The sequence below is a fragment of the Vespa crabro genome, chromosome 4, assembly GCF_910589235.1.
Source record: "Vespa crabro chromosome 4, iyVesCrab1.2, whole genome shotgun sequence".
NCBI lineage: Eukaryota > Metazoa > Arthropoda > Insecta > Hymenoptera > Vespidae > Vespa > Vespa crabro.
In genome coordinates this window covers 10234485-10261086 of record NC_060958.1, presented here as the reverse complement: position 1 = coordinate 10261086, position 26602 = coordinate 10234485, and the positions used below count along the sequence as shown (strand labels likewise).

At 33.0% G+C, this 26602-nt stretch overlaps 4 protein-coding genes across 8 annotated transcripts in view; 3 read left to right on the top strand and 1 right to left on the bottom strand.

Annotated features, from left to right (window-relative positions):
* Positions 1–990: 990 nt before the first annotated feature.
* LOC124423623 (low-density lipoprotein receptor 1) lies at positions 991–4920 on the top strand. Of its 2 annotated transcripts, none has more exons than XM_046961562.1 (4): positions 991–1573; positions 2424–2570; positions 3538–3672; positions 3735–4920. In XM_046961562.1, the coding sequence occupies exons 1-4, from the start codon at positions 1417–1419 to the stop codon at positions 3812–3814; spliced, it is 519 nt and encodes a 172-aa protein (XP_046817518.1). In that variant the 5' UTR covers positions 991–1416; the 3' UTR covers positions 3815–4920. The 2 variants fall into 2 exon arrangements, with proteins under 2 accessions (XP_046817518.1, XP_046817517.1); XM_046961561.1 differs by having other exon boundaries at positions 992–1573; positions 2421–2570.
* A 101-nt stretch (positions 4921–5021) lies between these two features.
* On the bottom strand, positions 5022–6437 carry LOC124423622 (EEF1A lysine methyltransferase 2). Its single transcript, XM_046961559.1, has 5 exons — positions 6309–6437; positions 6170–6244; positions 5985–6083; positions 5264–5685; positions 5022–5199 (listed from the first exon to the last, which is right to left on the bottom strand). Exons 2-5 carry the CDS (start codon positions 6223–6225, stop codon positions 5093–5095), a joined length of 684 nt encoding a protein of 227 aa, XP_046817515.1. The 5' UTR covers positions 6226–6244; positions 6309–6437; the 3' UTR covers positions 5022–5092.
* The window catches only part of LOC124423619 (leishmanolysin-like peptidase), a 257493-nt gene continuing 236903 nt past the window's right edge, over positions 6013–26602 (top strand). The window contains exons 1-2 of one of the 3 annotated variants that reach the window (XM_046961549.1): positions 6013–6151; positions 9493–9935. In XM_046961549.1, the coding sequence (XP_046817505.1) occupies positions 9735–9935 (201 nt within the window). In that variant the 5' untranslated portion in view covers positions 6013–6151; positions 9493–9734. Of the gene's footprint in view, positions 6152–9492; positions 9936–20689; positions 20774–26602 lie in introns of those variants that run through there. The other 2 variants (XM_046961551.1, XM_046961550.1) reach the window with 2 other exon arrangements.
* On the top strand, positions 6026–8707 carry LOC124423621 (ferrochelatase, mitochondrial). 2 transcript variants are annotated; one of them, XM_046961557.1, is made up of 8 exons: positions 6026–6151; positions 6723–6915; positions 7044–7265; positions 7332–7433; positions 7509–7674; positions 7781–7888; positions 8262–8426; positions 8490–8707. In XM_046961557.1, the coding sequence occupies exons 1-8, from the start codon at positions 6106–6108 to the stop codon at positions 8682–8684; spliced, it is 1197 nt and encodes a 398-aa protein (XP_046817513.1). In that variant the 5' UTR covers positions 6026–6105; the 3' UTR covers positions 8685–8707. The 2 variants fall into 2 exon arrangements, with proteins under 2 accessions (XP_046817513.1, XP_046817514.1); XM_046961558.1 differs by lacking the exon at positions 6026–6151 and adding an exon at positions 6436–6577.

Here is a 26602-nt window from a genome sequence, read left to right as displayed (position 1 = left end):
TTAGCAGTAAAAAGCAATAAAGACAATTGCAATAAATTTTCGAGTCTTTTTTCGTGCACCCGTCACCGGAAGATTTTCTTTTATTTTTGATAGGAATTAACGTTATATTTTATGTCTTCCATCTATTCCTTCTCGCAATTCTCGTGCTATAATAATCGAGTTGTTTCTTTTTTTTTTGTTTTTTTTCTTTTTTTTTTTTTTAAATGACGAAAGCAGATCGACCTTTTACTTTCACTGACAAGCTACGATTATGATAAATGCTAGATTATCGATCGATTTTTTTTTTCTTCTTACGTGGCAACTATCGAATCAACGTCAGAAATTGTTTGTGAAGAGGTAAAGAAGAATCGATCGATCGGTGGATACCATGTAAATCGGTACAATATTAAAGGGTGAAACGAGCGTTTCGTTTCTTACGGGTTGGATGCGATTAAAGTAATTACAGGTCTTAGGGCGTAACTTATTTCCCACGTTAGAATTAGTAATAACACGAAGAAAATCATTTTAAAGTTTCGTAGTAAGGTTTAAAAGTTAAGTTTAGTTATTTTTCGAAACGCATATTATTGAAAAACGATAATTATAATTATCTAGTTTCACGCGTATCATGAATTCGTCATTTATGTTATCGCTTCGCTTTTAGAAAAAAAAAAAAAAAAAAAAAGTTGTTCTTGAAATTTAAATTATCGATAAAAAAAAAAAAAAAAAGAAAAAAGCATCATACGTGCCAAGCTGTTTTTCCTTCATTAACTTTCTCTTTGCGTACTTTTGTCGTGCATAAACAAATGTTATAAACGAGTATGTAAGGAGCTTGGCACTTTTTTCTTCGATCGAAGGCAAGGAAAGAAGTCAAAGCGTGCACGTATCGCTGAGAGGAGAGGAGAAATCGAGGTAAGAACGTTTTGGCATAGGGTGTTTGCCGGTACGGTAGTGGTAATATGCGCCGGCTTTAGGGTGGGGGTTCTTTCGAAGGCTTAAAAGGCCTACCAACGTCCTTGCAACACGCAGTCTACGAATCAGAGCTAATACCCTACCACTTCTGACTTCTTGCTATGTAAAGGAAATTCATGTGAAAGCTTTTTCCATTCGCAAAGAGTGAAACGTTAAGAAAAGAAGTTGTATCGTTTAAGGGTTTCACATTGATAACGATATTTCGCGAGAAAAGTAGGAGGTTTCGTTGTAAGAACGGTGTGGGAATAAGAAAATAGAAGACAAAGAAAAAAAAAACAAACAAACAAACAAACAAACAAACAAAAAAAAAAAGAAAGGACAAAAAAGTGCGACTGTTCTCTTCTTTTTCACTTTGCAAATTATTAAAAATCTATCGTTTTTGCGTTAAGTGTTATAACGTGTCGAACGTGACCGAAGAGTGATAGCGACACTTCAAAAAGAGTTCTCCAAAGAGTATATTCATTTTCAATGAAAAATATGAAGGAAGGAATGAATTTTTGGATTTGTACTTCGGCTATTTTAATTGTTTTCGTAATTTTACCATCTACGAGCTACTCTCTTACAACTTTTGGAAAGACCAATTCGCAAAATCAAAATCAAAATCCACCACCGCCTCCTACTCCGGGTAAGTCAAAGCGAAATCTCCGAGATAAATCCTTCGTGAATTAACGTAATCCTTCTGATAGAAGTTATTAAATGAGTTTGATCAAAGGACTTCTGCCTTGCGTTTCACGGTAATCTTTCCCGTTTCTATCATTCCCTTTTACGCGGTGCAGATTTTGCAAAGTCGATTAATACTTCCGCCATATTTCTCCCCATTATCTAATACGTACAAAAGATTGAGATAATTAATTGAAAATTTTCGATAAATTTATCCTTTATGATTACGTAGAAAACGTAACAATCCGGATATTAACCAAAATTAATCTTTTCTGATCTTCGTAGTTTGATTTAGCTCTTGAATATTTTATTTTTATCATATTTTCACACGTAAGAATCTCAATGAGGCCGCAAGAGAATTCGTTTGAACTCTTTCTTCCTTCCTTTTTTTTTTCTTTTTTCTTTTTTTTTTTTTTTTTATATTATCCATTACTTCGTAAAGAGTCCCTTCACTATGGTGTGATCAAGATCGCATATCTTATAAGGGAATCTTATATTTCGAGTGTCAAGGGCATGCCACTCACAAATGCAAACCAATGTCTTAAATACCGAAGGTGAAATAATTCCGACGAACTCAAAATGTTGGAATAATTTGTCGAATCGATAATTTCGAAATCTTGTTTTTTTTTCTTTTTTTTTTTTTTTTTGATTGTTCAAATCAATCGTTTATTTTTTCGTTCCTAATACGATTTTATTTATGTCGATGCGATATATCAAATGAAAACAAATGACGTTTATGATAAATCTGTCTTTTTCCGATAAGAAATTTTTTATTATCAAATTTCATAACGTTCTTCTCGATCTTATTTCAGTAGGAAAGGCGCGAGAATGTAGATCAGAATCGGATTGTGCTGGAATTCAAAATACTACGTGTTTGGCCGATCAAAGGGATGGAAAGACTCGTTGTCTTTGTGGTGATTACAATGCTCCTGTAAACGGTGCTTGTACCAACAAATACAAAGGTAAATTTCTATTACGAATTATAAATGGTTGCTCTTTTATATATATATATATATATATATCAAAAAAACAAAAACAGGGATTACTTTTGAATTTACATAAAAAATGTGAAAATTTTTTCAAAGTTTCCTACAAAGTAAACTGAAGTTTCGAATGGTTACGATAGAAGTTCCACAAGTTGGTGGCACATAGTAACATTTGCATACACTTACGTGTTCCCTTGCAATATGTGAACATATGACGATGTACGTACCGCGTTTATGGTTATCTATGCAAATTGGCACACCTTAAGAGTACTATCGCTTCTTATACTGTTCATCGTCTTCTTTTAAGAATATTCGATCTTGTACGAAAAAAAAAGAAAAAAAAAAAAAAAAAAGAAAAAGAAAAAATAAAAACACGAAAAGGACATTACAAACGTATGATAAAGTTTTCTATTGTTCCGCCGCACGATCATCTATAATGAAAAAAAAGAACTATTTTTTGCATGTCGTAAACCTATCGACAATCAGACCAATAAATATCGAAAGATTCTTCACATATATATATATATATATATATATATATATATATATATATATATATATATATATATAATATATGCATGTAAACGTACAATTTTAGGAATTGAACGGAAATGAAACAATTTGAATTGATAATACGGTATTAAAAGCGTAGTACTATGTAATTTCGTACTGACAGGCACACATTATAACATTAAACACGTCAAGTGTACATCTCATAGATTTGTTGCGAACGATCAGCCTAAATCACGTTATAGATTCTTTCACGCATGAACGATTATAAATGCAAACCTGTGGAAAATTAATACGGCGACGATGAGTTTATCTTTTCTTAATAATGCATTCGATTTTATTAATTGGGCTGACCTACTTTCTTGACGCGATAAATATTTTCTTTCGGGAAGTAGTCTAATTTTGTCAAATTGTTAAATATTTATCTTTTCAGCTATCAGGGCATCTTGCAACGATGATAATGAATGTATCGAAGGGGCGCATTGTACCGTTAAAGGAAATAACACTACCTCCGGAAAACGTTGTTATTGTCGCGAAGGATACGTCGAGAATAATTTGATGTGCAGCGGTAATCTAAATTATTATTTGATAAAATTAGATAACGTTTATTTAACTTCATTAATTTTTCAGGCTGTTCATCCATCTTCTCACTTTCCTGGATGATATTTCTTGTTACAACGTTGCTCTTAGGAAGGATTAATTATTTATAAATCCTTCGATACGTTTAAAAGAAAATTCTTGTAAAATGTAATTATTTAAAAATCTTCATTTTTCTTTTTGCTTAATTACAATGACGTACTTATATAAAAGTGTCAATAGCGATTGACGAGTTAGTGAACAATTTTTTTTTTTTAAACTCGTACACTCGACTAAAAAAGATATTAAATATTTGGTACCTTCTGTACGTTCCACGTATATTAAACATTTTCCAATATCATATTTTCATCTGATTCGATTTACTTAACGAAAGAATGTATAGAGTTTTTTTATTTTTTCTAACGTATTTCATTACGTTTAGTTACAGTCGTTAGACGTATTAAACACTCGATGCATCATATTTCTATATTAACAAAACTTTGACTAGCGAATTCGTTTACATTAGGAGCAACCAACTCAATGAAATATGAATTTCAGATGAAAATAAATTCATTAGTATGCGATCGATAAGATGTAAGTCACAAAATGTGAAATATACGACACATCACCGAATTTTCTTATTACGTATCGAAGTGTGCTCATGAATCAAAAAAAAAAATATATATATATATATATATTTATATTTACATATATTTAACGACGTACGTGATTCAGACTGTATTTAAATAGTAGGTTTCAAATTTATTTATTATCTATAATATGCAATTTATTTTTACTATGACATGATTAGGCTTGAATTAATAAATTAATACGTCTGAAATTCTTTAATAGAATTTATAGAAAAATTATTCTCTATTGTCAATATTTTAATCTCTGGAGTATATCTACACTGAATAATAGTACAATGTGTATTTTCTATCTTGTTCTTTACTTAAAATTAGTAGTAGGCGTGAAGTCTGCATATGCCAATGATGCCTTAATGTACCAAAGATATTGCACTAGAGGAATATCGTTAATTATTTAAGCTAATGCATATATTAAAAGAAGATATATAGTATCGATGATCGCAATATTTACTTTAGTATTAGTGCCTTTTGTAAAGTTTGTAATTTGATAATGATTTAACAAATTTATGACACACACTCTCTCTCTCTCTCTCTCCTCTTCGATTATGTACTTACTTCGATTTCTCATGCACGAATAAATTTTGAAATCCTTATTAATTTCTATCATAATCCTATTATCTTTCGTTTGTTTAAATCTAATTATGATACATGGTATAAGAATAAAATAATAGTTAGTAGAAAAAATAAGACATGATTTTTTATGCTAACAATCAGTTCTAATTTATTTAATGAAATTATAATATGTAATTGGATTCGTTGTATCAATTAGAGATTGTTTATTTTTTTTTTAAAGACCAATTGCGTAACAATATTGCCATGTTTGCCACCAAATTGAAATGAATCGACAGGAAGTTCATGAATAAAATCATACTCTGAAAATAATTATAGTACGATTAAATTAATATGATTAATATTATGATCTTTATTTCAACTTACTATTCTTGAAATGAATTAATAATTCATCTTTGGTCCAATTGCACGAAGTTAAAATTAAATATCCATTTGATTGAAGGATATTATACACATTATCAATATATTTTCTTCGTTTATCAGCTGGCTGTTCAGGATGAAGACTGATCGCATCGTAAGTACCTTTGTCGTGCACCACTTTGAAATAATTCATTAACAATCCATGTTTATCGATATCGAGAATATCGCATACTTGTAAATTCGAACAAGACACATTATTTTCTTTCAATACTTCATTAGCTAAATCAATAGCTTTCTGAGAATAATCTATTCCGGTTAATAGTTTAAAACCTTTCTTAGCAAGTTCTACTAACATCATACCATTTCCACAACCTATATCTATTATTCTATCGTTTTCCATATCGAGATTTAATTTTGTGCTGATCCATCTGTTGGAAAAAAAGAAAAGATATATGAATATGATAGAAAAGACAAAACATAGGAGGAAGTTTCAAAATATATAATGAAAGATTAAAAATCGTTCATTCGTTATTTTATTATATATTATCTTCAAATTCAAATTCAACGTTTGAAATTTTCGAACGTTAATGAGAGATGGCGCTGGTGGTACAATAGAACACGATAAACGCAGTTTATGTTTTCGCGGCAAAGTGCATTAATTCTCCGCGTTTATTATTCACCTTTAATTTTTTTTTTACGATTAACTTTTATTAAATGGTGTTCTTACTTGACAATATTCAGTGAAGCCCTATTACCGAACCATATTTCACCTACGTCTCCGTGATCCTTGAAATTATCGAGTTCTTCGGTGTACACCTTTTCCCAACTGCAAGCAGAAAATTTAAGAGATGAACGTTAAAGTTTCTCCTCGTTTCTCCTTTACGCACAAATTCGGTAAGTTTCAATACTTACAAATCCAAAGTACCCAGATCGGATGGTCCTAACTCTTCAATAGTTTCATCCGTCATGATATTATATAAATATTATCTGTCCTCAAGGAAAATGATTATTTCACGATAATCAAAAGTTAAATGCGTCAAAAATTAAGTACCTCCGTAACGAAGAATCCAGAATTGGTTTCTGACGGTTGAATATTCTCGATGCGTTTGCACATGTCTTGGGAGCTTGCTGAGTTCGACAAACCGAACATAACCTATAATACTTACTGTATTGATTATCATCGTGATTTTGCACAACGTTAATTTCGCGTAATATTATTATATTACTTTCGTGCAAACGTTCTCTTACATTTTAACGTTTTATAAAGTGTATTTATTGTTAAGATGAGTATTATTAATTTATCAAGTTTTATACAATTAGGTAAGTAAATTTGTAATACATTTCTCTAATTCATTTTCTGTAGTAATATATTTATCATACATATCAATTTTTATAAATTTCATTAGAATTTAATTAATTGTATAATGACAATACCTTTGTATGACATTTGTAATTCTATGTATAGGACAATGTGTAGGAAAAATATTACGTTTATCTACACGAGCTATTTCAGTGAAATCATATATTAATCCTTTGGAGAAACCAAAAACTGGTATATTAATGTTGAACATGGGAGGACCAATTAGTATATCCCAAGTTTATGGATATTTATTACGTATTATGACAGATCGTGACATGATTCAGTTACCAATTCAAAGGTTTAATATAATATTTTTCATGATATTACTCATATATTCTACACATATAATAATAATAATAATAATAATAGTAATATATATATATATATTGATCTCAAATTTTTGGTTATATTTTGGTTATATTTTAGTCAACTTGGACCGTGGATTGCTAAACGTCGTACACCTGAAGTACAAAAAAAATATTCTGAAATAGGTGGTGGATCTCCTATTTTAGAATGGACTAATAAACAGGGTGAACTATTATGTAAAAAATTGGATCAAATTTCACCAGAAACTGCGCCACATAAATATTATGTAGCTTTTCGTTATGTTGATCCTCTTACAGAAGATACACTTAATGAAATAGAACAGTAAGAATTCTATTAAACATGAATCTTGACTTATTAACTATAGAAAACAATTATATATATTTTCAGAGATGGAGTAGAACGCACAATTATATTTTCACAATATCCACAATATAGTTGTGCCACATCTGGATCCAGTTTTAATGCTATACATGCATACTATAAAAATAGGTGATAGGATTTATTTATTAAAAACATTTGTTCATAACTGTTCAATATCAATACATTAATTAATATTATTTACAGAGAATTACCAAAAAATATGAAATGGAGTATAATAGATAGGTGGGCGACGCATCCACTTTTTATCAAAACTATTGCACAGAGAATTAAGGATGAGCTTGAACATTTTCCTAGTGACAAAAGAAAAGATGTTATGATTTTATTTTCTGCCCATTCTCTTCCATTAAAGGTTAATTTATTTTTATATAATAACCTTTAATTTATTTAGACTTTAGTTTCACTTTTACTTCATTAAGGAATATATATATTGATTTTATGTCATTCGTTTATTTTAGGCAGTAAATAGAGGAGATCCATATCCCTCTGAAATTGGAGCTACAGTTCAGTTAGTTATGCAAGAATTACAGTTTTGCAATCCATACAGTTTAGTGTGGCAATCTAAGGTAGATAATTTTTTTAATGTGTTTAAACCAGAATTAATTAACATATATGATGTGTACATGTTGTTAAGAAGGAATTGAGATGCAAAAAAAAATCGATTTTGATTTTTTTATGCTTTTTTTTTTTTTTTTTTTTGTAGATAAAAGTATGCTCTTTGCAATGAGGCCAAATCCAATTTCCTAAAATAATTATTGACTTCACAATAATTACATGAAACAAAATAGACCATCCTATTATGAAGTGTATAAATTTTAACTAAAACGCGTTTATCTTGTAAATTCGTTTTCGCACGTTATAACTTTTTGTTTTGTTTTCTTTTTTTTTTTTTTTTTTTTTTTACCAGAGCACGTCACGTATAATTAATTTGTTCTTTAGGTTGGACCTTTACCTTGGTTAGCTCCTTTTACGGATGACGCATTAAAGGGTTACGTAAAGCAAGGAAAGAAGAATTTTATTTTAGTACCCGTTGCATTTGTTAATGAACATATAGAAACGCTTCATGAAATGGATATCGAATATTGTCAAGAATTAGCAGAGGAAGTAAGAAGATTAATAATCTTATTGTCTATAGAATTAAAATTAAAATATTTAATTTATTTTCAGCTTGGAATTGAAAATATAAGAAGATCCGCGGCGCCGAATGATCATCCATTATTTATAGATGCTTTAACAGATATTGTTGTTAATCATTTACAATCAAAACAGACCATAAATCCGAAATTTTTGACAAGATGTCCTCATTGCGTAAATAAAAACTGTGGACAGAGTAAACAATGGTTTGCTCAAATTTGTAAATAATAAAACTAATGTAATGATATAAATTAAGTTCTATATTTAAATGTATATATATATGTATATATATATATATATATATATATATATATATATATATATATAATTATTTATATCGTAAGTTAATAAATATATTTGGGAACGGATTTGTATTGTTTTTTGTGTAATTAATCGTAAAAAGAATCACAGTAAAAAAGCAATGATATACTTTTCAATCATTACGAAAAATAAAATGAACGTTTTATTGCACGATTATTTAACGTGTACGTAAAATTTAACTCGTGAAACAATCACGCCCGTTGAAGGACAATTAAATTGACCTTGTATTTACATTCGTGATATTATTGCGAGTAACAACATTCGGAGAATATTCTTGAGGTAATACTTAAACAAATTTATAGGAAATATTATCGAACAGAATTAAAATATTAAATTAAAGTTTTAACCATTTAAAAATATTTCCAAGTTAATATTTAAAAACAATCGAATTTAATTGGAACGATTAGATGCGTGTTCACCCGATAATATCTTTGATAAAGATAATTGTTATAAATATATTGAAGATATTTCTGAACGTTTATAATAAAGTTCGTCATTGAAAATGACGTATACGTTGATTCGTATGAGTTTGAAGAGAGGTAAGAAAAAAAAAAAAAAAGAAAAAATTAATTAATGAAAGAAGGAAAAAGACAAGACAAAACAAAAAAGTCCGATATAAATAGATATATCATTTAATAATCATTTGATTATTAAATGATATAAATTGTTCGCTCGCGATTTTAAATTGACACTCGCGTCAATATATATTTTTCAGATCTCAAAGACGACAGAGTATATCGGCTGAACGACAACGGCAATAACAGTAGCGATAACGTTGGTGGTAAAGACAGGAAGAAGAAAAAGAAGAAGAGTAACGATAATAAAGAGAAGAAGGAGAAGAGAGGAGAGGGTTGTCGTCGTCGTCGTCGTCTTCCTCGTCGTCTAACAGAGCGTTCGAGATATCGAGCGTGAGCGCCGGCGTGGCGCTGCTCGCGACGGCGCCTATATAAATGTACGATGTCGGCGGGCGCGCTCAGTACGTGTCATGCTTTGCCAGTGGGAGCGTCGTCTGTGATGGCGGCCCGTGTGCGGTTGAAGATGCAATGCGGCACCGTATCATTGCCGCTCGTTGTTTTCATCGTTGTGTGCGGTGTGGATCTTGTGTGTGGAATGTTCGAGCATCGTCATTGCAGTCATCAACACCCGCGTGCTCACGAGGTAAACTTTTATTATTTATATAATTTCTTTCCTTACGTCACTTGATTACGAGGGAGGGGGTGGGGAAAGGAAAAAAAAAAAAGAGGAGAATTTTTTCTCTTTCCTTTTTCTCCCTTTTGTATTCTCTTTTAACTTGTTTTCTCCATTGCACTCTCATTTCCCCTTACATTTCCTTTTTTCTATGAGTTTGTTCACTGTGGTCTCTCTCTCTCTCTCTCTCTCTCTCTCTCTCTCTCTCTCTATTTCTCTGTCTCTCTTTTTCTTTCTCTCTCTCTCTTTCTTTCTCTCTAACCTTCGTCCTTTCGTTCGAAGAACAAGACGAGATATGCCGGTTCAACCGGCTCTGCTTATGCTTCTTCTCTTTTCCTCTTGTTCTCCCCCTCATTCTATCCTTCTCACTCTTACTTTTCATTTTCTCTCTTTCTCCCTCTCTCTCGCTCTTTCTCTCTTCCTCTTCTAGCCTTTCCCCCTAAATGCGTCCTCTTCGCTCGATTTCTATCTTACCTCCGAAGGAATCTCTTCTCTGGTAGACGTTGAACATAATTTCTTCTACAGATTCTTCGACTTCCGTGTATTACGACGGAATCTACGTTTTCGCGCGTCATGTGTTCTCTTTTTTGTCTCTCTCTCTCTCTCTCTCTCTCTCTCTCTCTCTTTCTCTCTATTTATCTATCTCTTTCTTTCTTCTTTGGCTTCTTCTTTTTGTCACGCTTATAATCAGCGTAACGCGGAACTTTCGAAACAGTTTTATTTATTTTTTTTTCCTCTCTTTTTTTTTTCTTTTTTCTTTTTTTTTTTTTTTTTTTACATTGAAAAGTCTACATCTTGTCGACATTTGCGGGTTAACTAACCCTTTGTCCTTTTTGTCAATATCGAAGTCACGTATTATACTTTCCGTTACTTTTTTCTTTCTTCCTTTTTTCTTTTTCTTTTTTTTCTCCTCTCTAAAAAGCAATGTCATAAAGGAATGAAACAATCGATCCACATCGATCGTATTTCATTACAAAGCGTCGTTTCGTGTCGAGTATTGAACATCTCGTGACATGTTCCATGTTCGAGCATATCGAGGACGTTGATAATTAGTGTCAAGTGCGCGTGATAATTTTTCACCTTTTTAAGCGTCGCCTGGACGAGTACCTTTTTTTTTCTTTTTTTTTTCTTCTTCTTTTTTCTTTTTTCTTTTCTTTTTCCTTTTTTTTTCTTTTTTTTTTTTTTTTTTTTTAAACTTCCTACACTTATTTATTTTCTTTCTTTTTCTCGAAGAATGGCGAGGAAGAGATCATTCAAGATAAAAAAAAAAGTCGCTAAAAAGACGCGCGCACGTGGTAAGTTCAACATGCGCGGGCCGACCACGTGCTTTTATAGCGGTCACGTGCTCTCTCTCTCTCTCTCTCTCTTTCTTTCTCTTTCGTTCTCTCTCTCTCTCTCTCTCTCTCTCTCTTTCTTTCTCTTTCGTTCTCTCTCTCTCTCTTTCTGAAAAAGAATGAGAGAAAGTTCTTCTTTCTGAAAATAAATGAGAGATAGTTCTCGTTTCTGAGAAAAAAAAAAGAACAAAAAAACAAAAAAGAAAAAAAAAACCAAAAACAAAAGTCATTCGAATAATTATTCATAAATACGATTGTATATTCTTTGATAAGATTAATTTATTCCATAAAACAATTTAATATGTTTATTCGTTTTACTGCGACTTGAAATTATAACTTATATAGGTGGTATATAGGTTTGTTTTGATTTTTATTTTTGATATATTGAAGAACATTCTTGGATATGGTAATATGTACATACTCGTATGTAAACATGTAATGTATTTATCACGTGGCAATTTCACTATGGTACGCATGATTGAGTTTTAACAAACTCGATCGATACTATTCACGGTCAAGTATTATATCGTTGAATTACCAACACCATCATTTGTATCTATGTATGTATATAGGTATACGACGTTCAATCATTGGAGTTTATTCACCACACATCAGCTTCGTTGGCGATCGAGAGAGTTATATCTCATAACTTTCACCACCGTACAGCGTACGTAATTATGAAGATTGTACGGTCAATCGTTTACTTCCAATAACGATTTATTTCCTCTGGGCATTTTTTTTTCCCTACCCCAGCCCCCTCATGTTAAAAGAATATTCATTAAATTAATCGAACTTTTCCATTTTCAGAGATAATGATAATGATTAATATATCACGATCGAGAATTCAATAGCAAGTCACTCTCAAAAATGGATTTCTTTATTTTTTTTTCTTTTTCTTTTTTTTTTATTTTATTTTTTTTTTTATTTTTTTCATTGAATCAATGTAATCATACGTTTAATTATTTCCGTAGAAATGAATCCGATATATCTCGTGTATACGTATATCGTGGACAATGTCGGCCTTGTATTTCGTCGAATACGATTTTGACGATCGATAATCCTTAATTAGTGTGCGGCTATCGAGCCATGACTTTATGAATAACTACGGACAGAAGAGTTAACTTGAATCGGTCACGATTACGTTTTCACGAGAGGAACTGCATTTGTCGATAGCGTTGCAGCTGTTACGTGCACTTTCATTTCGGGCCCTCTATTCTCTCTCTCTCTCTCGCTCTCTCTCTACTCTCATATCATCCTCTATTTTCCCTAGGATACAAAGCAATCGGTGAATGCGATTGAAGTTTTGAAATCTCTATTTCACTTTCTTCTTTCTCTCTCTCTCTCTCTCTCTCTCTCTCTCTCTCTCTCTCTCTCTCTCTCTCTCTCATTCCTTCTTTTATCTTTATTTTTCGTCGAAAATAAAATCCATGAAACTATATATCTACATGGAAAAGAGATATCGCATATTTTTTCATCCTCCTCTCGAAAAAGTTATTCCATAGAACTCTATCGCGCGCGATCTATCTTTTTACCTTATACTTATATCTCCTCTCCTCCTGTGGCCTGGTAATAGAATACGCCGACAGTATCCCTCTTGCTTGTCGTAAAAGCCAACTAAAAAGGGTTGAGATTATTCTCACGAGTCTATTTCGTAAAATAGAATTTACATATTGAAATATTTTAATGTAAGGGAAGGAGAGTCGAGTCGAGTCGAGGTAGCTAATACAATATATTTATATATATATAAAGAGAAATGGCCAATTAATTTGTCTCGAATGAATTTTTTGTATTAAATAAAACTAAATCGCAAAGTGATCTCACAGGATTGATGATCTCGTTTTTTTTCAGGCTCGCACACGCATACGTACGTACATCTACATGCACACATGCGCTTATTTTGTCATTTCGACTTTATCACAGGCACCTTCGATATCCTTTTTTTTTTCTCTCTCTCTCTTTTTTTTTTCTTTTCGCCACGATATATGAATGTAGTGTGGTGGTGGTGGTGGTGGTGGTGGTGGTGGTCACGCGCCAATATAACAAAGTATCGATGTACGACGGTGGTATATCTATTTTTTTTTTGTGACGCGTTCAGGAAACCGGTCTTCTATAGCGCAACGTTTCTCAATCTAACGCGGGTCGTGTTAAATTTTTAAATTGAGAATGTGAAACGATTGCTTGTTATATTCTTACGTCAAAGCGAGAAAGGTGATCCATTTATAAGAGATTTCAAAGAAGTTCTCGTAGAAACTAGTCGTATCTTTAATAAAGAATAATATACAGTGACTCTAGTTTAACCGGTTTCTTAAAAATCATAAGCATTTGGGCCGCGATGTTATTACAAAAAAAAAAAAAAAAAAAAAAGTATTGGAGACCGCACTAACTGGTTAAATGATTGATCGAGTAATATTACTTTAATATTGTATCGCTTATAATTTATAATTTATATTCACGAAATTCTTTCTCTTCGCTAATAGAGGATTATTTATTTATCCATATTTGATTATAGATCTGCATTCTCTATAATACTTTTTTTTAGCCTAAAATAAAAAATCACGGGACTATTATCATATACGATTATAGTTTTGCAATCTGATGAAGTGAATAAATGCAGATTCCCTGCAAAATTTTTTCAAAATGACAGAGTCAAATGTACTTAAGTAAAAAACTTTAATGGTAATGGTAAAATATTTTTTGCGACGTTTGCGTTAAATTGCCAAAGACATTTGTTCGGAGTCTTATTGTGTCGTGCACAAAAATTCTTTTTTACGATAGCATGTTAGCTCTCTCTCTCTCTCTCTCTCTTTCTCTCTCTCTCTCTCTCTCTCTCTCTCAAAGTGTAAAATTTAGTCGGTGGTACGACGTTATATGGTCAATTTGAGAAAGATCAGGTGTATGTCTCGGTATGGTCTACTCGTTCGAAGTACAAGCATTTTCCAGTTTTCAAACGACGGCTGTTAGTCGGCAGCAAACGTGTACGAAAGCGTTTCGTACAGGCCAGAACGATGGAAAAAGGAAGTAAAGTGTGAGAGGACGAGCGAGGAAAGTAGGAAGGAAGAGATACGTTCGTTTTAAGGACGCTTTCAGCCTGAATTTGAATGCGAATAAAAGTTTACGGTCGACGTGGCGTGTTGCAGCCTCTTCTCTCGTGAGCTTCTCCTCCTCCTTCTCATCTCTCTTTTCTCCCTCTCCCCTTTCTCCCTTTCTCTCATTTTTCCCTACCTCTATTTATTTTTCTCTTCACGAGCCTTTTTTACGCCCTTCGTTCGTCCTCTACTTGTATCTTCCTCCTCCTCCTCCTCCTCCTTCTCTTCCATTTTTTTTCTTTTTCATTTTATTTTTTCCTTATACGTACGTGAAATAAGTCCTTCCTTATCCGATGATCTCTTGCGCAACGTCACCGTCGTCTCTAGTCATAATTCATATTTTAACTCGGTCGAGTTATTCCGAAAGAGTAGAACGCACAGGGCCTTCGAGGATGAAGGTGAAGGAGGTAACCGATGAATTATGCGCGTTTCTTGTTGGCTCCAGGCCAAGTCTTACTCCTTGGATCCGATTCTTTTGTGTTAATCTTAATCTTTTTTTCTTCTCTCTCTCTCTCTCTCTCTCTTTCTCCCTCCCTCCCTCTCTCTCTCTCTCTCTCTCTCGCTCGCTTTATCCTATCACCCTTTCTCTTTTTTCCTATCTTCCGAAGAGACTTCGAACGTTCCAGAAGGGAAGAGTAATTTCGCGTTTAATTAACTTTAGATGCTCGTCTTCTTCTTATTTCTTACGAGAATCTTAAGCGTAAGCTCTCGAGTCAAGTCGCGAATCTTGATATCGACTAATTTCGCTTAGATATTTAAGTACATAGATCTCCGTGGGATACATGAATTTTTGCTTACCCACTTTCCATGTATTCATATGTTTGTCATTGGAACACTTACTTTGCGAATGTACCTGCACATACTCGATTAAACGGGTTTAGTGGATAAACAATTACCTTCTTTGACTCGAATAGGTATCCGAAATCTTAGAATCTCGAAAACTTTCGAGTTACTTGAAACTCGTCGAATTGCTCGATTCTTAAGACGTTATACGAAATCCTCGTAAGTTTCCTGTTGAGATAGACGATTTTCTCGAAAACTTTTGGATGCGGGCATACATACTCTAAAAGACTATTAAGTGCATCGTTCCAAGAGAGAATCCTTACAAATCGTGGATAAAATCATGATGATCTTTCGTATTTTCGTATTTTCAATATATATTCCTATATTCAATATATATATATATATATATATATATATATATATATATATATATACATACATACATACATACATACATACACACGAAACGTTGCCGAACATTTTGGTAATTAATTAAAAGTTTTAGAAATATCGACTGTTAGGACTTTGCATTGAAACGTAGTATACGTACATGCATACATATATACGTTATCCAGGTTCATCCGATTCAGTTTGTTATATCCAAAAGCATACGTTGGTGGTATCGGCTTTACCGATCGCAAATCGTATCAAGTATAATCCGCTTTTACGTAACGCGGTTCAATTAGCGTCGAGAGAGAAAATATGTAGAGTGTACATATGTACACGATCGCTGATCGTTTATCTTTTTTTCTTTTTTTTTTTTCTTCCCCTAATTTTCTTTTCCTTTTTCAATTTTTTCCTTTTTTTCTTTTTTTTTTTTTTTTTTTTTTTTACATATCAACTAATAATTCATAAATATAACGTACGTGTTATAAACCGTTCGTTTCGTTAGTATTCCCTTAGTTAGTGTTCTCTTCTATGGAAAAAAAAATAAAAAATAAAAAAAAATAAAAAAAAGGCAATTTATTCGCGGTTGTGACTCGCCCATGTAAGTCCCGTGGTTATTAAGAAACCCGATTCCCATCGGAGTTTATGAGGCTTCGTGAGACGACAAGGACGGCGAAGACGAGGAACGGGAATGAGATATACGCCGTCGGTTGTGAGCTTACTGATGGAATATTTTAAAAGCCTGACTGACACGCGAGTAGATATCATTCTCATCGACTATTACTCCTCGACGTTCGATTTTATCAAATTGAAAATTATATGATCGACGTAAATCGTACTAAACTAAATTTGTTATTTCGATGGATTAATATGTATATATACGCATATATAGGTATTATATATTATATATATATATATATATATATATATATATAATATATACACACGCGTATACTCATTTATTTTCATGTAATTTTATTTAAGAGGAAAATCGTTAGTTATCTTATGAAATTGTGATATTATTTTGATCGGTTACGCGTAAAAAGTAATTTATTTCTACATGATAGATATTATTCTATATTTATTTACTGCTAGTTAAATATTTCTCATTTTGTTTTCGCATCGGTAAAATAATTATTAGATTAACGATCCTTTTCTCGATAGTTATCAATTAAGAGATGGGTTTTTATTATTCGTATCGATCGTTTGAGACGAAAATAGGGTGAAATCGATGTTTCACTTGCACTTTCGCGATATCATTGATAACGTATTTTTCTCCCGAGTTACGATTATACAAAGTAATTCGTATATATTATAATCTCGTTATCCGTTTATTCTTTATCTTCTTTTTTCTTTTTATTTATTTTTCTTTTTTTTTTTTTACGGACGGGATGCCGTTTATTATAAATGCAAAGTCGTATGCGTGTTAACGAGAATGCGTCGGAAAAAAGGAATCGTAACTAGAAGGTCGTTTCTCACATTCACAGATATTGTCGGGATATGAAAAGGAAAACATAATAATATGATGAGAAAAAGCGAGAGCGAGAGAGAGAGAAAAAGAGAGAGAGAATGAATGAGTGAATGAGCGAGAATGAGATCAAAGCTTGGAAGCTAATGAGCTAGTTGGATGAGTTTGTACGATATGATAATACTTGGGAAAATTCTAAAGCAAAAGATAGAACCTTGTCTAACGCTTTTCGTATACGTGTTACGTAATAATAGTAGAATTTTGTATTTAGTTCGATGAACGTGTTTCATCGGAAGCCCAAATTAAATTGCGATACAATATCGCATTTCATCGGACAATGATCGGCCGATAAAATTATCGATATTGTATTCGATCGTTTTGAGGAACACATGCGTGTTAACTCACTATGACGAGTTCTCTTCTCGTTGTTCTAATTATTTGGCTTCATCGAAATGTACTCCCTCTTGTTTGCGGTTACAGTATTACGTTTATTCTGTAGTATTGGAGATACATACAGTTATAGTATTGATGGTTCGACTATGTATTCTCTCTCTTTCTCTCTCTCTCCCTTTCTCTCTTCTCTTTCTCTTTCTCTCTTTCTCTGATATATTCTACCATCTATAAATTGTATGAGGAGAACTTTCCTATATACTGTGTGTCCCTTCATACACGAAGACCCTTTTGGCATGGATCCATACAAGGGTGAGAGACAACTCGATATGTTGGAAGTCCGATGTACATGCTGCGGTAGATATGGATGGATATATATATATATATATATATATATATATATATATATATATATATATATATACACGTACACGTATATGTATTTACATGCACGCGTAGGACAAGAGTATGCCTTTACAAATGTGTGTATCTTGAGCTTCTCGACGAGCTGCGCGTTTCAGAGGCTTCGGATTGATATGTGGACAGCTCGCACCTCTTTCCTCGTTTTTTTTTCTATTTTTATTTTTTTTTTATTTTTTATTTTTTATTTTTTTTAAATTTTTTTATTTATTTTTTTTTTATTTATTTTTAGTCGGGAAAATGTTGGATCTCGTGCTTGACAGAAGAGACAGACAGTGAGAGCTTATTTGATTTCTCCGCGTTACCTTTCGGCAATTGTACGCTTGGTTTCGTGCTTTTTTCGCGGATGTTAAAATATTCTATACTCTTGACTGCGACATTGAATCTTTTTTTTTTTTCTTTTTTCTTTTTTTCTCTTGTCTTTTTCATGATCAATAATTAAATTCTCTATACTTTCATTTGCATACATATTATCCATTTCTCTTCGTTTTTATATATATTTTTTCTTTCATAATTCGTATTATTCGGACGAAAAATTTGTTAGCGAATAAAAAATATTAATTGACGTAAAATGTAAAAATAGATAATTTCCGTTCGATGCCGTGGCTATATTAAATTTATCGAATGTTAGATGATCACATGATTAAAGTTAATCGCATTCGCTCGCATTTTTTGTTCCTTGTTTCTTTTAATTTTTTGCATTTTTTAAGAGAATAATTTTTGTTATCTCGCATATTGATAAAAATCATCCTATTATTTTTCAAGGATAAAATGTGGGACAGGGAACAAAATATATTATATATTATTGCAGAAAGGTGCGTTATCGCGATGGAAAATTGGTTGAAAATTTTTGCGATCCCGTTATACGGATTACATATTTAATGATACGTGTAAGCATATTATATTTTAAACGTGCCGCTGCATCGTGCCGAGATACATATATGCTATTTATACATTAGCATGCTTTACAAACTTATTTGAAGACCGCTTGGCGATTTTATGAATAACGTTAACGAAATTTTCATTGTCCAGTTGATTAATCTGCATTTGACAAATTGTGACTGAATTTACGTTTAAATAATTTAGTTTTTATTTTATTTTATAAGTAATGGATACAATTGAAATTCATTATTTAACCTTTATATAAAATCGAAATTTTAACGAGGATCAATTTATATCTCTCATAATGTTGGGGGGTAACCTTAACCTCGTGGAAAATTCTAGGTCGTGAAAACAGTTCCAAGTTTTCGCTTCTCAACCTTCTTTTTTCCTTTCTTCCTCGTCGTCTTCGCTAGTGTAGAGGGATTACGTATCGTCTCTGTGGGAGCTTGGAAAACTTTTGCGTTCCTGTAACGCATTCACCGAATGAAAATGAATGGCCGACGGCGGAACGTCCTCCCCCCCTCTCCCCCCCTCTCTCTTTCTCTTTCTCTTTCTCTCCATCCATAGTCCCACCCTTTGCTTGCTTTTTCTCTAGCTACCTTTTCCCTTCATCTCTACCATCGTTTTTTTTTTTCCCCATTGCTTTTTACCCGTTCAACTTTGCACCTCTGGGGACCGCACGAATTGCACGGCCATGCATATTCGGAACTTTATTCCGCCTCTACTCTGCCACCATCGAGACACCATCACTATCACTAACACCACCATCTCCACCATCACCATTACTATCACTATCATTGCTACACCACCTTTAACTCTTCTTCTCGACGATAATGAACGATCCATTTGGGAAAAGAGACCGATCACAAAAAATTACCGCACTAGTTTTTCTATCGCGGATATATCGGGACACGCCTATTTCTAGTTCTTTCGGTAACAAATGAAAAAGCTTCGGGAACGGGAGAATTATCAACATTTTTTTTCATCTCTCTCTCTCTCTCTCTCTCTCTCTCTCTCTCTCTCTCTCTCTCTCTCTCTCTCTCTCTCTCTCTCTCTCTCTCTCTCTCTCTCTACACCGTCTCCCTCTCCCTCGATCTCTTTTTGGAAAAAAACATTTTGTTTTTTACGAAGCCGTCCCTACAAACTGCTAAGATATATTACCATTTCTTTTTGTGAGTTCGAAGAAAGATTCCATTTTGCATCTCTCGAATTAATTTGCAACTCTTTGATATGCGTAATTCTTGCGTGAGGAAGTTACATTCACGGAACAGTAAGTTACGCGTCGGTGAAAGAGAGGCAACATACAAGATATGGATATAAGCAAATGTGTCAATGGTCGTAGATGAAAGCTATATGAAAGTGAGAGGCGTTCGTGAGCTAATTAATGTGCGGAATAGATAAAGAGAGAGAGGGGGGGGAGAAAAAGAGAGAGAAAGATAGAAGAACGACGAGATACTACAAGCGTCATCGGTGAAACACAGTATTACGATTAAATTATGCGAACAAGAGAAACATTAGAAATTTGTTTGAAATGATTTCATTCTTTTTATCCATTAAATTTCTTTTCATACAAACTCTCGACAAAATGCTGGTCTATCTGTGTGTAATCATTTTACTCGGATTCTTCTGAAAGCACTTAAATATCTTCGTGAAACTTTGAAGAATTCTTCCGATTCAAGTTAAAACTCTCTGTCTTTTAAGTTTTAGCAAGTTTTGGGCGGATTTTGGTAGGGCATTTTATGTAACTAAGAAGAATCTTTACTCTCGGATCCGAAAAGTTTTCAAACGCTTAGACAAATATTTCGGTGGTTTTGAAAAACTATTATCGATGCTATGCCGAATGGAGGAGGATCGTTTTATTTTATCGATTTATTTCTATTTCTTTGTTTTTTCTTTTTTTTTTTTTTTTTACATATGTGATTTGATATCTCTCAATTTCATTATTATTCAATAGACTTTTTTTTTTTTTTATAGATTTAATGGTTCAATCATTAAACCAAGAAAATGGTTTAATCACAGTCATAAATCTTGGTATACCGTATATCCTACTATCGCATGGTAAGAATTAAATTCATAAAAATCATGATCGAAATATCTTGATCGAAGCATGAAAGTTGCAAGAGAGACGAGAAATAACTCCGACGAAATGTTAGAATTTATTCGGAGTAACGAAAAGAATGTGACTCTTTTTCATGATAAAGTGTCGCAATTAAGTTGGCACTTGATATATTCTGAGATGAAATTTTCCACTTTAATGGACCACCTTGCGCCTGGAAATTGCAAGAGAGAAAGAAATAGAAAGAGGGAAAGAGTTTAAACGTTCAGTCATATACTCCGCGTATTAAATATTATCTGTTCGTTCTTTTTATTTATTTGTAGAATTTCTGAGATATTTTCTTTTATCATTAAAAGGAATTAATTATAACGGGTTGATAACTACTAAGGTAACTTTCATTTTAGATATCACTCAACGATCGTTTACAATGAAATCTGCATCTGAAAGCTAAAGAATCACCGTTCGTCCTTCTCTCTTCATTCTCAGTAGGGAGAAGGACAAATCTAATCTTTGTCAATGTCTCCGAATCTTTATTTAGGATCAAGTGTAGAAGACAGTCTTAATAGAATCAACGTCCTTTCATCGTTTCCCATAGTTTTCATGGGAAACGTTTCGGATTAATAGCGTGCAGTTTATTTCGAAAAGACAATGCTAAGTCTATAATCTAACGTGAGATAAGACGAATATAAGGATGATTTCGATTCAATGATAATTGATAGAAAGGATTTCTTTCTTTCTTTCTTTCTTTCTTTCCTCCGCTTTTTTTTTTTTTTTTTTTTTTTTTTTTTTTTTTTTTTGATTAAGGAAGAGAACGGAAAATAGAGAGTGGAATTTTTTTTGAAGTAAAAAATACGGCTCACGAACGAACGTGAGTGATTTAATGCGTCGTCCGACGAAGTGTACGAACGACAAGCAAACGCCATTATTATTAACGACAGACTCATCTATCACGAAGAGCACTCGTATCTAGGATTATTCGTCTTGTCGATATACATATACGTATGTACGTATAGAAATACGCCACAGAAAGACGAGAACGGTATATAGTAGTTAACACTTCGTGACAACAATATGAACGATTCTTCGCGCAAATCGATGATCCATTCTGAATTGCTATAAACGTTTCTCTCGTATACGTCAAAAGTGATTCTTAGGAGAAACTTTAATCAGATTACTTGGCACAGAATAAATGGCACACGATGATCAATATGAGAGAATAATCCTTACACAGAAAGTTTCTTCGTCCTTCTTTTTTTCTTTCTCATAAATTTCATCTTTAATAATAATAATAATAATAATAATAATAATAATAATAATAATAATAATAATAATAATAATAAAAATAATAATAATAATAATAATAATAATAATAATAATAATAATAATAATAATAATAATAATAAAAAAGAATTTGATCGAGAAAGCGACAATCTGACAGAAGAAATTGAAAGACGTGTGACGATTATTTCTTTTTTTTTGGCTTTGCAATTCTACAAAATTCCTTAACGCGCGCGATAGCCTCGGTTTTCGATTTTTCCATTAAAATTGTTCGAATGTCATTGTTTTTCAACGAACATTATCAGAACAGGTAACTTCACGCAGTTTTCACTAAAAATTGTAAATTTATTTCTCGACGATGTTATCGGTGTCGATGCAATTTTAGCGATTCCGAGTGACCGATCGAAAAGTCAGATAAGGGAGTCAATTAAATGCGGCTTATCGTAATATCAATATGAAGAGTTTTACGATATCGTAGAAAATTTTGCATAAACGTTCGGAGGGGAAAAAAAAAATATGAAAAAGTATGTCATCATGATAAAAGAGTATAGAGATGGTGGTGCAGGATGCAGGATGTAAAAATGGAGAAGGAGAGAGAGGGAGATGTATGGCTCATTTGGTTCAGGAGATTTTGGGAGCATAAATATTTATGAACAAATGGCTCGGCAGTTAACGGTAAAGCGAATATTTGAACGGTAGAACGGATTTTCTCGGATTAACGCAGGACGAAAATAATGGTGATCCTTGCGTCCCGATGCGGCTTTCCATTAATTCGACCTATAACGTACGTTCGATCGTACGGATCGAAGCTTTTACTGTTATCAAAAGCTCGATCCAAACGTCTCTTTGCAGGAGAAATAGTTATACCTACTAGAAGTAGAAATAGAGAGAGAGAGAGAGAGAGAGAGAGAGAGAAACTGTAGAAGAGGAAAGTAGACGCGTTTCTATCGAGCTGCCGTTGGTTCTAGCAAATATTTGCGCGTAATCGTCGGTAGCGCCGCGTCAGGAGAAGGCTAAATTAAACTATTAATCGTCCAACCGGCCGACGTAGCGGAAACGTTAGCCAAAAGCGAATCCCTAGATTCAGGAAACGATTTTCTAAGAGGAAATCTAATTTTTTCCTTTACATCATGATTTACCTTTCGGTATCGTCTACACGTACGTGTTCTCGCTCTCGATTCAATCGAGTACGAGAGTCTCTTTGCTCTCAAACTTATCGATTGTACAAAGGATATTTATGTTGTTAATAATTACAAAAGCACTTTGAACGAAACTTTGATAATGAAACAAATTCGCAATTTCATTCGGAAAATGGAACGCAGACGAGAATAATTAAAACAAGTATTTTTATTATTTATTGCATTATTATTTTTGATTGTATCAAATAGGTGATAGAAATAAAATCTCATTAACGTTTGATTTATGAATATTTTTGGAGATAGAAATAAAATTTTATTAAAGTCTACATATACGATTATGTTAATATTTTAGAAAAGACGAGTAAGAAATAGGTAAATTTAAGAATAAAATCGCTTTAACATCGTTCATGTGTTTTCTTATAGTTCATTCATAGTATAGATTCCATTAATAAAACTTTTTATTTCTTGTTATCGATCGTATTATTAAATTTGCGAGAAATTCATTTTTTAGCGATGCAAAGATTTTTTTTTTGTCCATGGTAAAAGATGAGCAAAAAATAATACCGGTAGTGACCATGATGTTTCTCATGCTAATAGTCATGTATTATTGAATGCATGATATCATTTAATTCCTAACTTGGTTTGCTGCTTACGCAATGCGCTCGTAACGTTGAACTTTCTGTATACAAAAGCGAAACAGGTTTCCTTGGCACCGATCTTTATTTTTCTCTTTCGCATGAATCCCGTGGAATACTAATGAGTGAGATGCGAATAGGTGAATAAACTTGTCTTGTCGATTATTACGAGTTTATTGTCTTTATGCTCGAGGTCATATCTATTAACTTTGACGATTAGCATTTGAACGTAATTCGTACGAATAAATTGACCAATTACGTCGTCGATATATAGTTACGATGTTTAATTATCCTTCTTTCTTTGAATTCTTTTATATTCGACTTAATAATTGATTGAATTAAAATACATACGATTCTATTTCATTGATCTACAGATAGATACGTTTTTTATTGTTTAGAAGAAACAATTTTATATATTATAATAATTAAATATATTTTTACGTGTGAAAGAAAGACATAGAGTTAGAATGGAAATAAAAATAATCTGATTATTTTTTCATATCAATATCATTCGTATTTCCTATATAAATATTATTTCTTTAGCGATTTATGTTAAAACTTCGATTGATATAATGATATAAGCTAATGTTGTAATGAATAAATCTTCCATTTCAATGTATCCGTCACAATATGACGGGTTTCAATAAATATAAATATACATATACACACATAAACAATCGATATCCGTAAATTTAATATTAAACGATAGAGTCAATCAAAGTATCCTCTTCACATCATGATCGAAGCTTTGAAGCATGACAACTCTTTTATCGATCAGTAAACAGCCCGCATACGTTGTCTTTCGTTAAAACAAAAGGTTTCGTGTTTGACTAAATTCCATATCAATTGCAAATCGAACGTTTTCGATGAGATAAAAAGTTCGCAGGAGGTGTATCTTTCTCGATTGAAGGACAAAAAAAAGAGGGATGGAGGAAGGGTGGTGACGGTGGGAGGAGGAGGTGGTGACGGCGGCGGCGGCATGGGAGTTAAATAAAAAGTAGAAATAGTGAGATAGTAGTAGTAGTAGTAGTGGTAGTAGTAGTAGTAGTGGCAATAGCAGCAGCAGCAGCAGCAGCAGTAGCAATCTAACAGCTGGCACAGAATGATACCAACACATTTTGCTTTCGTGTTCGAAGAAATTGCACGATGAAATTGGCGATAAGCGCGTTCCTTTTACGATACTTCGATTCTGTCGACGATATTCGTCCCTCGCGATCTCTTCGTTTCTTTGGTGAGAAGGAAAGAGAAGAGTAAGAAGTTAAGGAAGATACAAGACAGAGAGAGACAGATAGACAGAGAGAGAGAGACTGAGAGAGAGATAGAGATAAAGATAAAGGGAAAGAGATGGAAGGAACATGGTGCGCCCCTTGATTTTACAACTCGGGAAGTTACCTGAGAAACTTTCCGGCCAAGAGTTTCGAGTTTACCGCTTCTTGTGCAAATAGTATTTCGTACGCTAACTTTATTCTTGTGCGAGGTGCGCGTGAGCGTCGTTGCAACTTTTGTCTCGCATTTTCTTACGGTTTATTCTCCATTCTCCATTCTCCCTCTCTCTTTCTCTCTCTCTCTCTCTCTCTCTCTCTCTCTCTCTCTCTTTCTTTCTTGAGTCGTCATTATCCATCTGATGTATCTATCATATGCCAATGTTACGAGAAACAGAGGACTTTATTTTCGATAAGGCCGATAATAAAAATTACGGAAGAACTTTTATAAAAGCTTATTTCGTTTTACGAATCTCTCTATATCTGTGAAATAATTTTTTTCTTTGACTTTTTCTTTTTTCCCCCCTTCTTCTGTCATTTTCTCTTTTCCTTTTTATTTTTATCTTTTTATTTTATTGTTTCGATTCTTTTCATTTCAAAATAAATTTTATCGCAGGTGTTTCTTTATCGAGTCTCATATGTTCTTCACATTGTATACTCGTATCGTTTTTAATGACGATGACGCAGGCACATTACGTAAACCTGAGGAGCCTTCATTCAAATCAACGATACGTTCCCTTTTGCTTATTTTCTTTCTCTCCTGTGGCCTTCTCTTCGTACTGAGTACTCTCGGATGAGTGGTTCTTGTTGAAGAAGCTCCATAGGTACTCTTCTTTTATCGTACGCAAAACAATCGAAGAGAAAGAGAGAGAGAGAGAGAGAGAGAAAAGGGGGGGGGAAGGGAGGAGAATGCACGAAATCTCGAGTAGATTTTAATTAACGTTTTGTATGGGCACCCTTGATAACAATCGTGCCCCTTATATACCTTCGTATATTTCTCTGACGCATTATCGTCCCTTAAAAAATAGTTGTAACCCTCCCCCCTCTCCCCCTTCCCTCCCCCAGCGACAATTATCGTATTATTTCTGACACGAAAGAACCGAAGACGAGCGTCATTTGCGTGCTCGTACGTACATTGTTGAAAAGCCCCATAAAGCTTTTTGCACGATACTCAAATTATAATTCTTAAATACAACGTAAGACTCGCGTGACACGAAGGGAAAAAAAAAGGTCAACGTTCATTGAAGTTCGAAGTAATGCTCGAAAAATTGACGTTTGTTGCATTTCCAAGGTCATCGTTATAATTTGTATCGAAAGAACTTTTCCTTTCTTTTTTTTTTTTTTTTTTTTCCCGAAAGATCGAAGAAAAAGCAAGATCATCACATTCAATCATCCGTCTGTCTCGATATTATTTCATTTTCATTCATTTTGTCACGAATACAAAAGAGACGAATAGAATAGAGAAATTAAAGAAAAAAGAAAAAAGAAAAGGAAGAAAGAAAGAAAAAAAAGAAAAT

What these genes read in the sequence shown, in the direction of transcription:
- LOC124423621 (XM_046961557.1), top strand. Translation starts at nt 6,106, where the DNA reads ATGAACGTTAAAGTTTCTCCTCGTTTCTCCTTTACGCACAAATTCG. An exon ending in CTCCTTTACGCACAAATTCG is followed by an intron (nt 6,152 to 6,722) that starts GTAAGTTTCAAT and finishes TTCTATGTATAG; the next exon opens with GACAATGTGTAGGAAAAATA. An exon ending in ATTCAGTTACCAATTCAAAG is followed by an intron (nt 6,916 to 7,043) that starts GTTTAATATAAT and finishes GTTATATTTTAG; the next exon opens with TCAACTTGGACCGTGGATTG.
- LOC124423622 (XM_046961559.1), bottom strand. Translation starts at nt 6,225, where the DNA reads ATGACGGATGAAACTATTGAAGAGTTAGGACCATCCGATCTGGGTACT. An exon ending in GCTTCACTGAATATTGTCAA is followed by an intron (nt 5,686 to 5,984) that starts GTAAGAACACCA and finishes TTTTTCCAACAG; the next exon opens with ATGGATCAGCACAAAATTAA. An exon ending in ATTAATTCATTTCAAGAATA is followed by an intron (nt 5,200 to 5,263) that starts GTAAGTTGAAAT and finishes AATTATTTTCAG; the next exon opens with AGTATGATTTTATTCATGAA.
- LOC124423623 (XM_046961561.1), top strand. Translation starts at nt 1,417, where the DNA reads ATGAAAAATATGAAGGAAGGAATGAATTTTTGGATTTGTACTTCGGCT. An exon ending in ACCACCGCCTCCTACTCCGG is followed by an intron (nt 1,574 to 2,420) that starts GTAAGTCAAAGC and finishes ATCTTATTTCAG; the next exon opens with TAGGAAAGGCGCGAGAATGT. An exon ending in TTGTACCAACAAATACAAAG is followed by an intron (nt 2,571 to 3,537) that starts GTAAATTTCTAT and finishes TTATCTTTTCAG; the next exon opens with CTATCAGGGCATCTTGCAAC.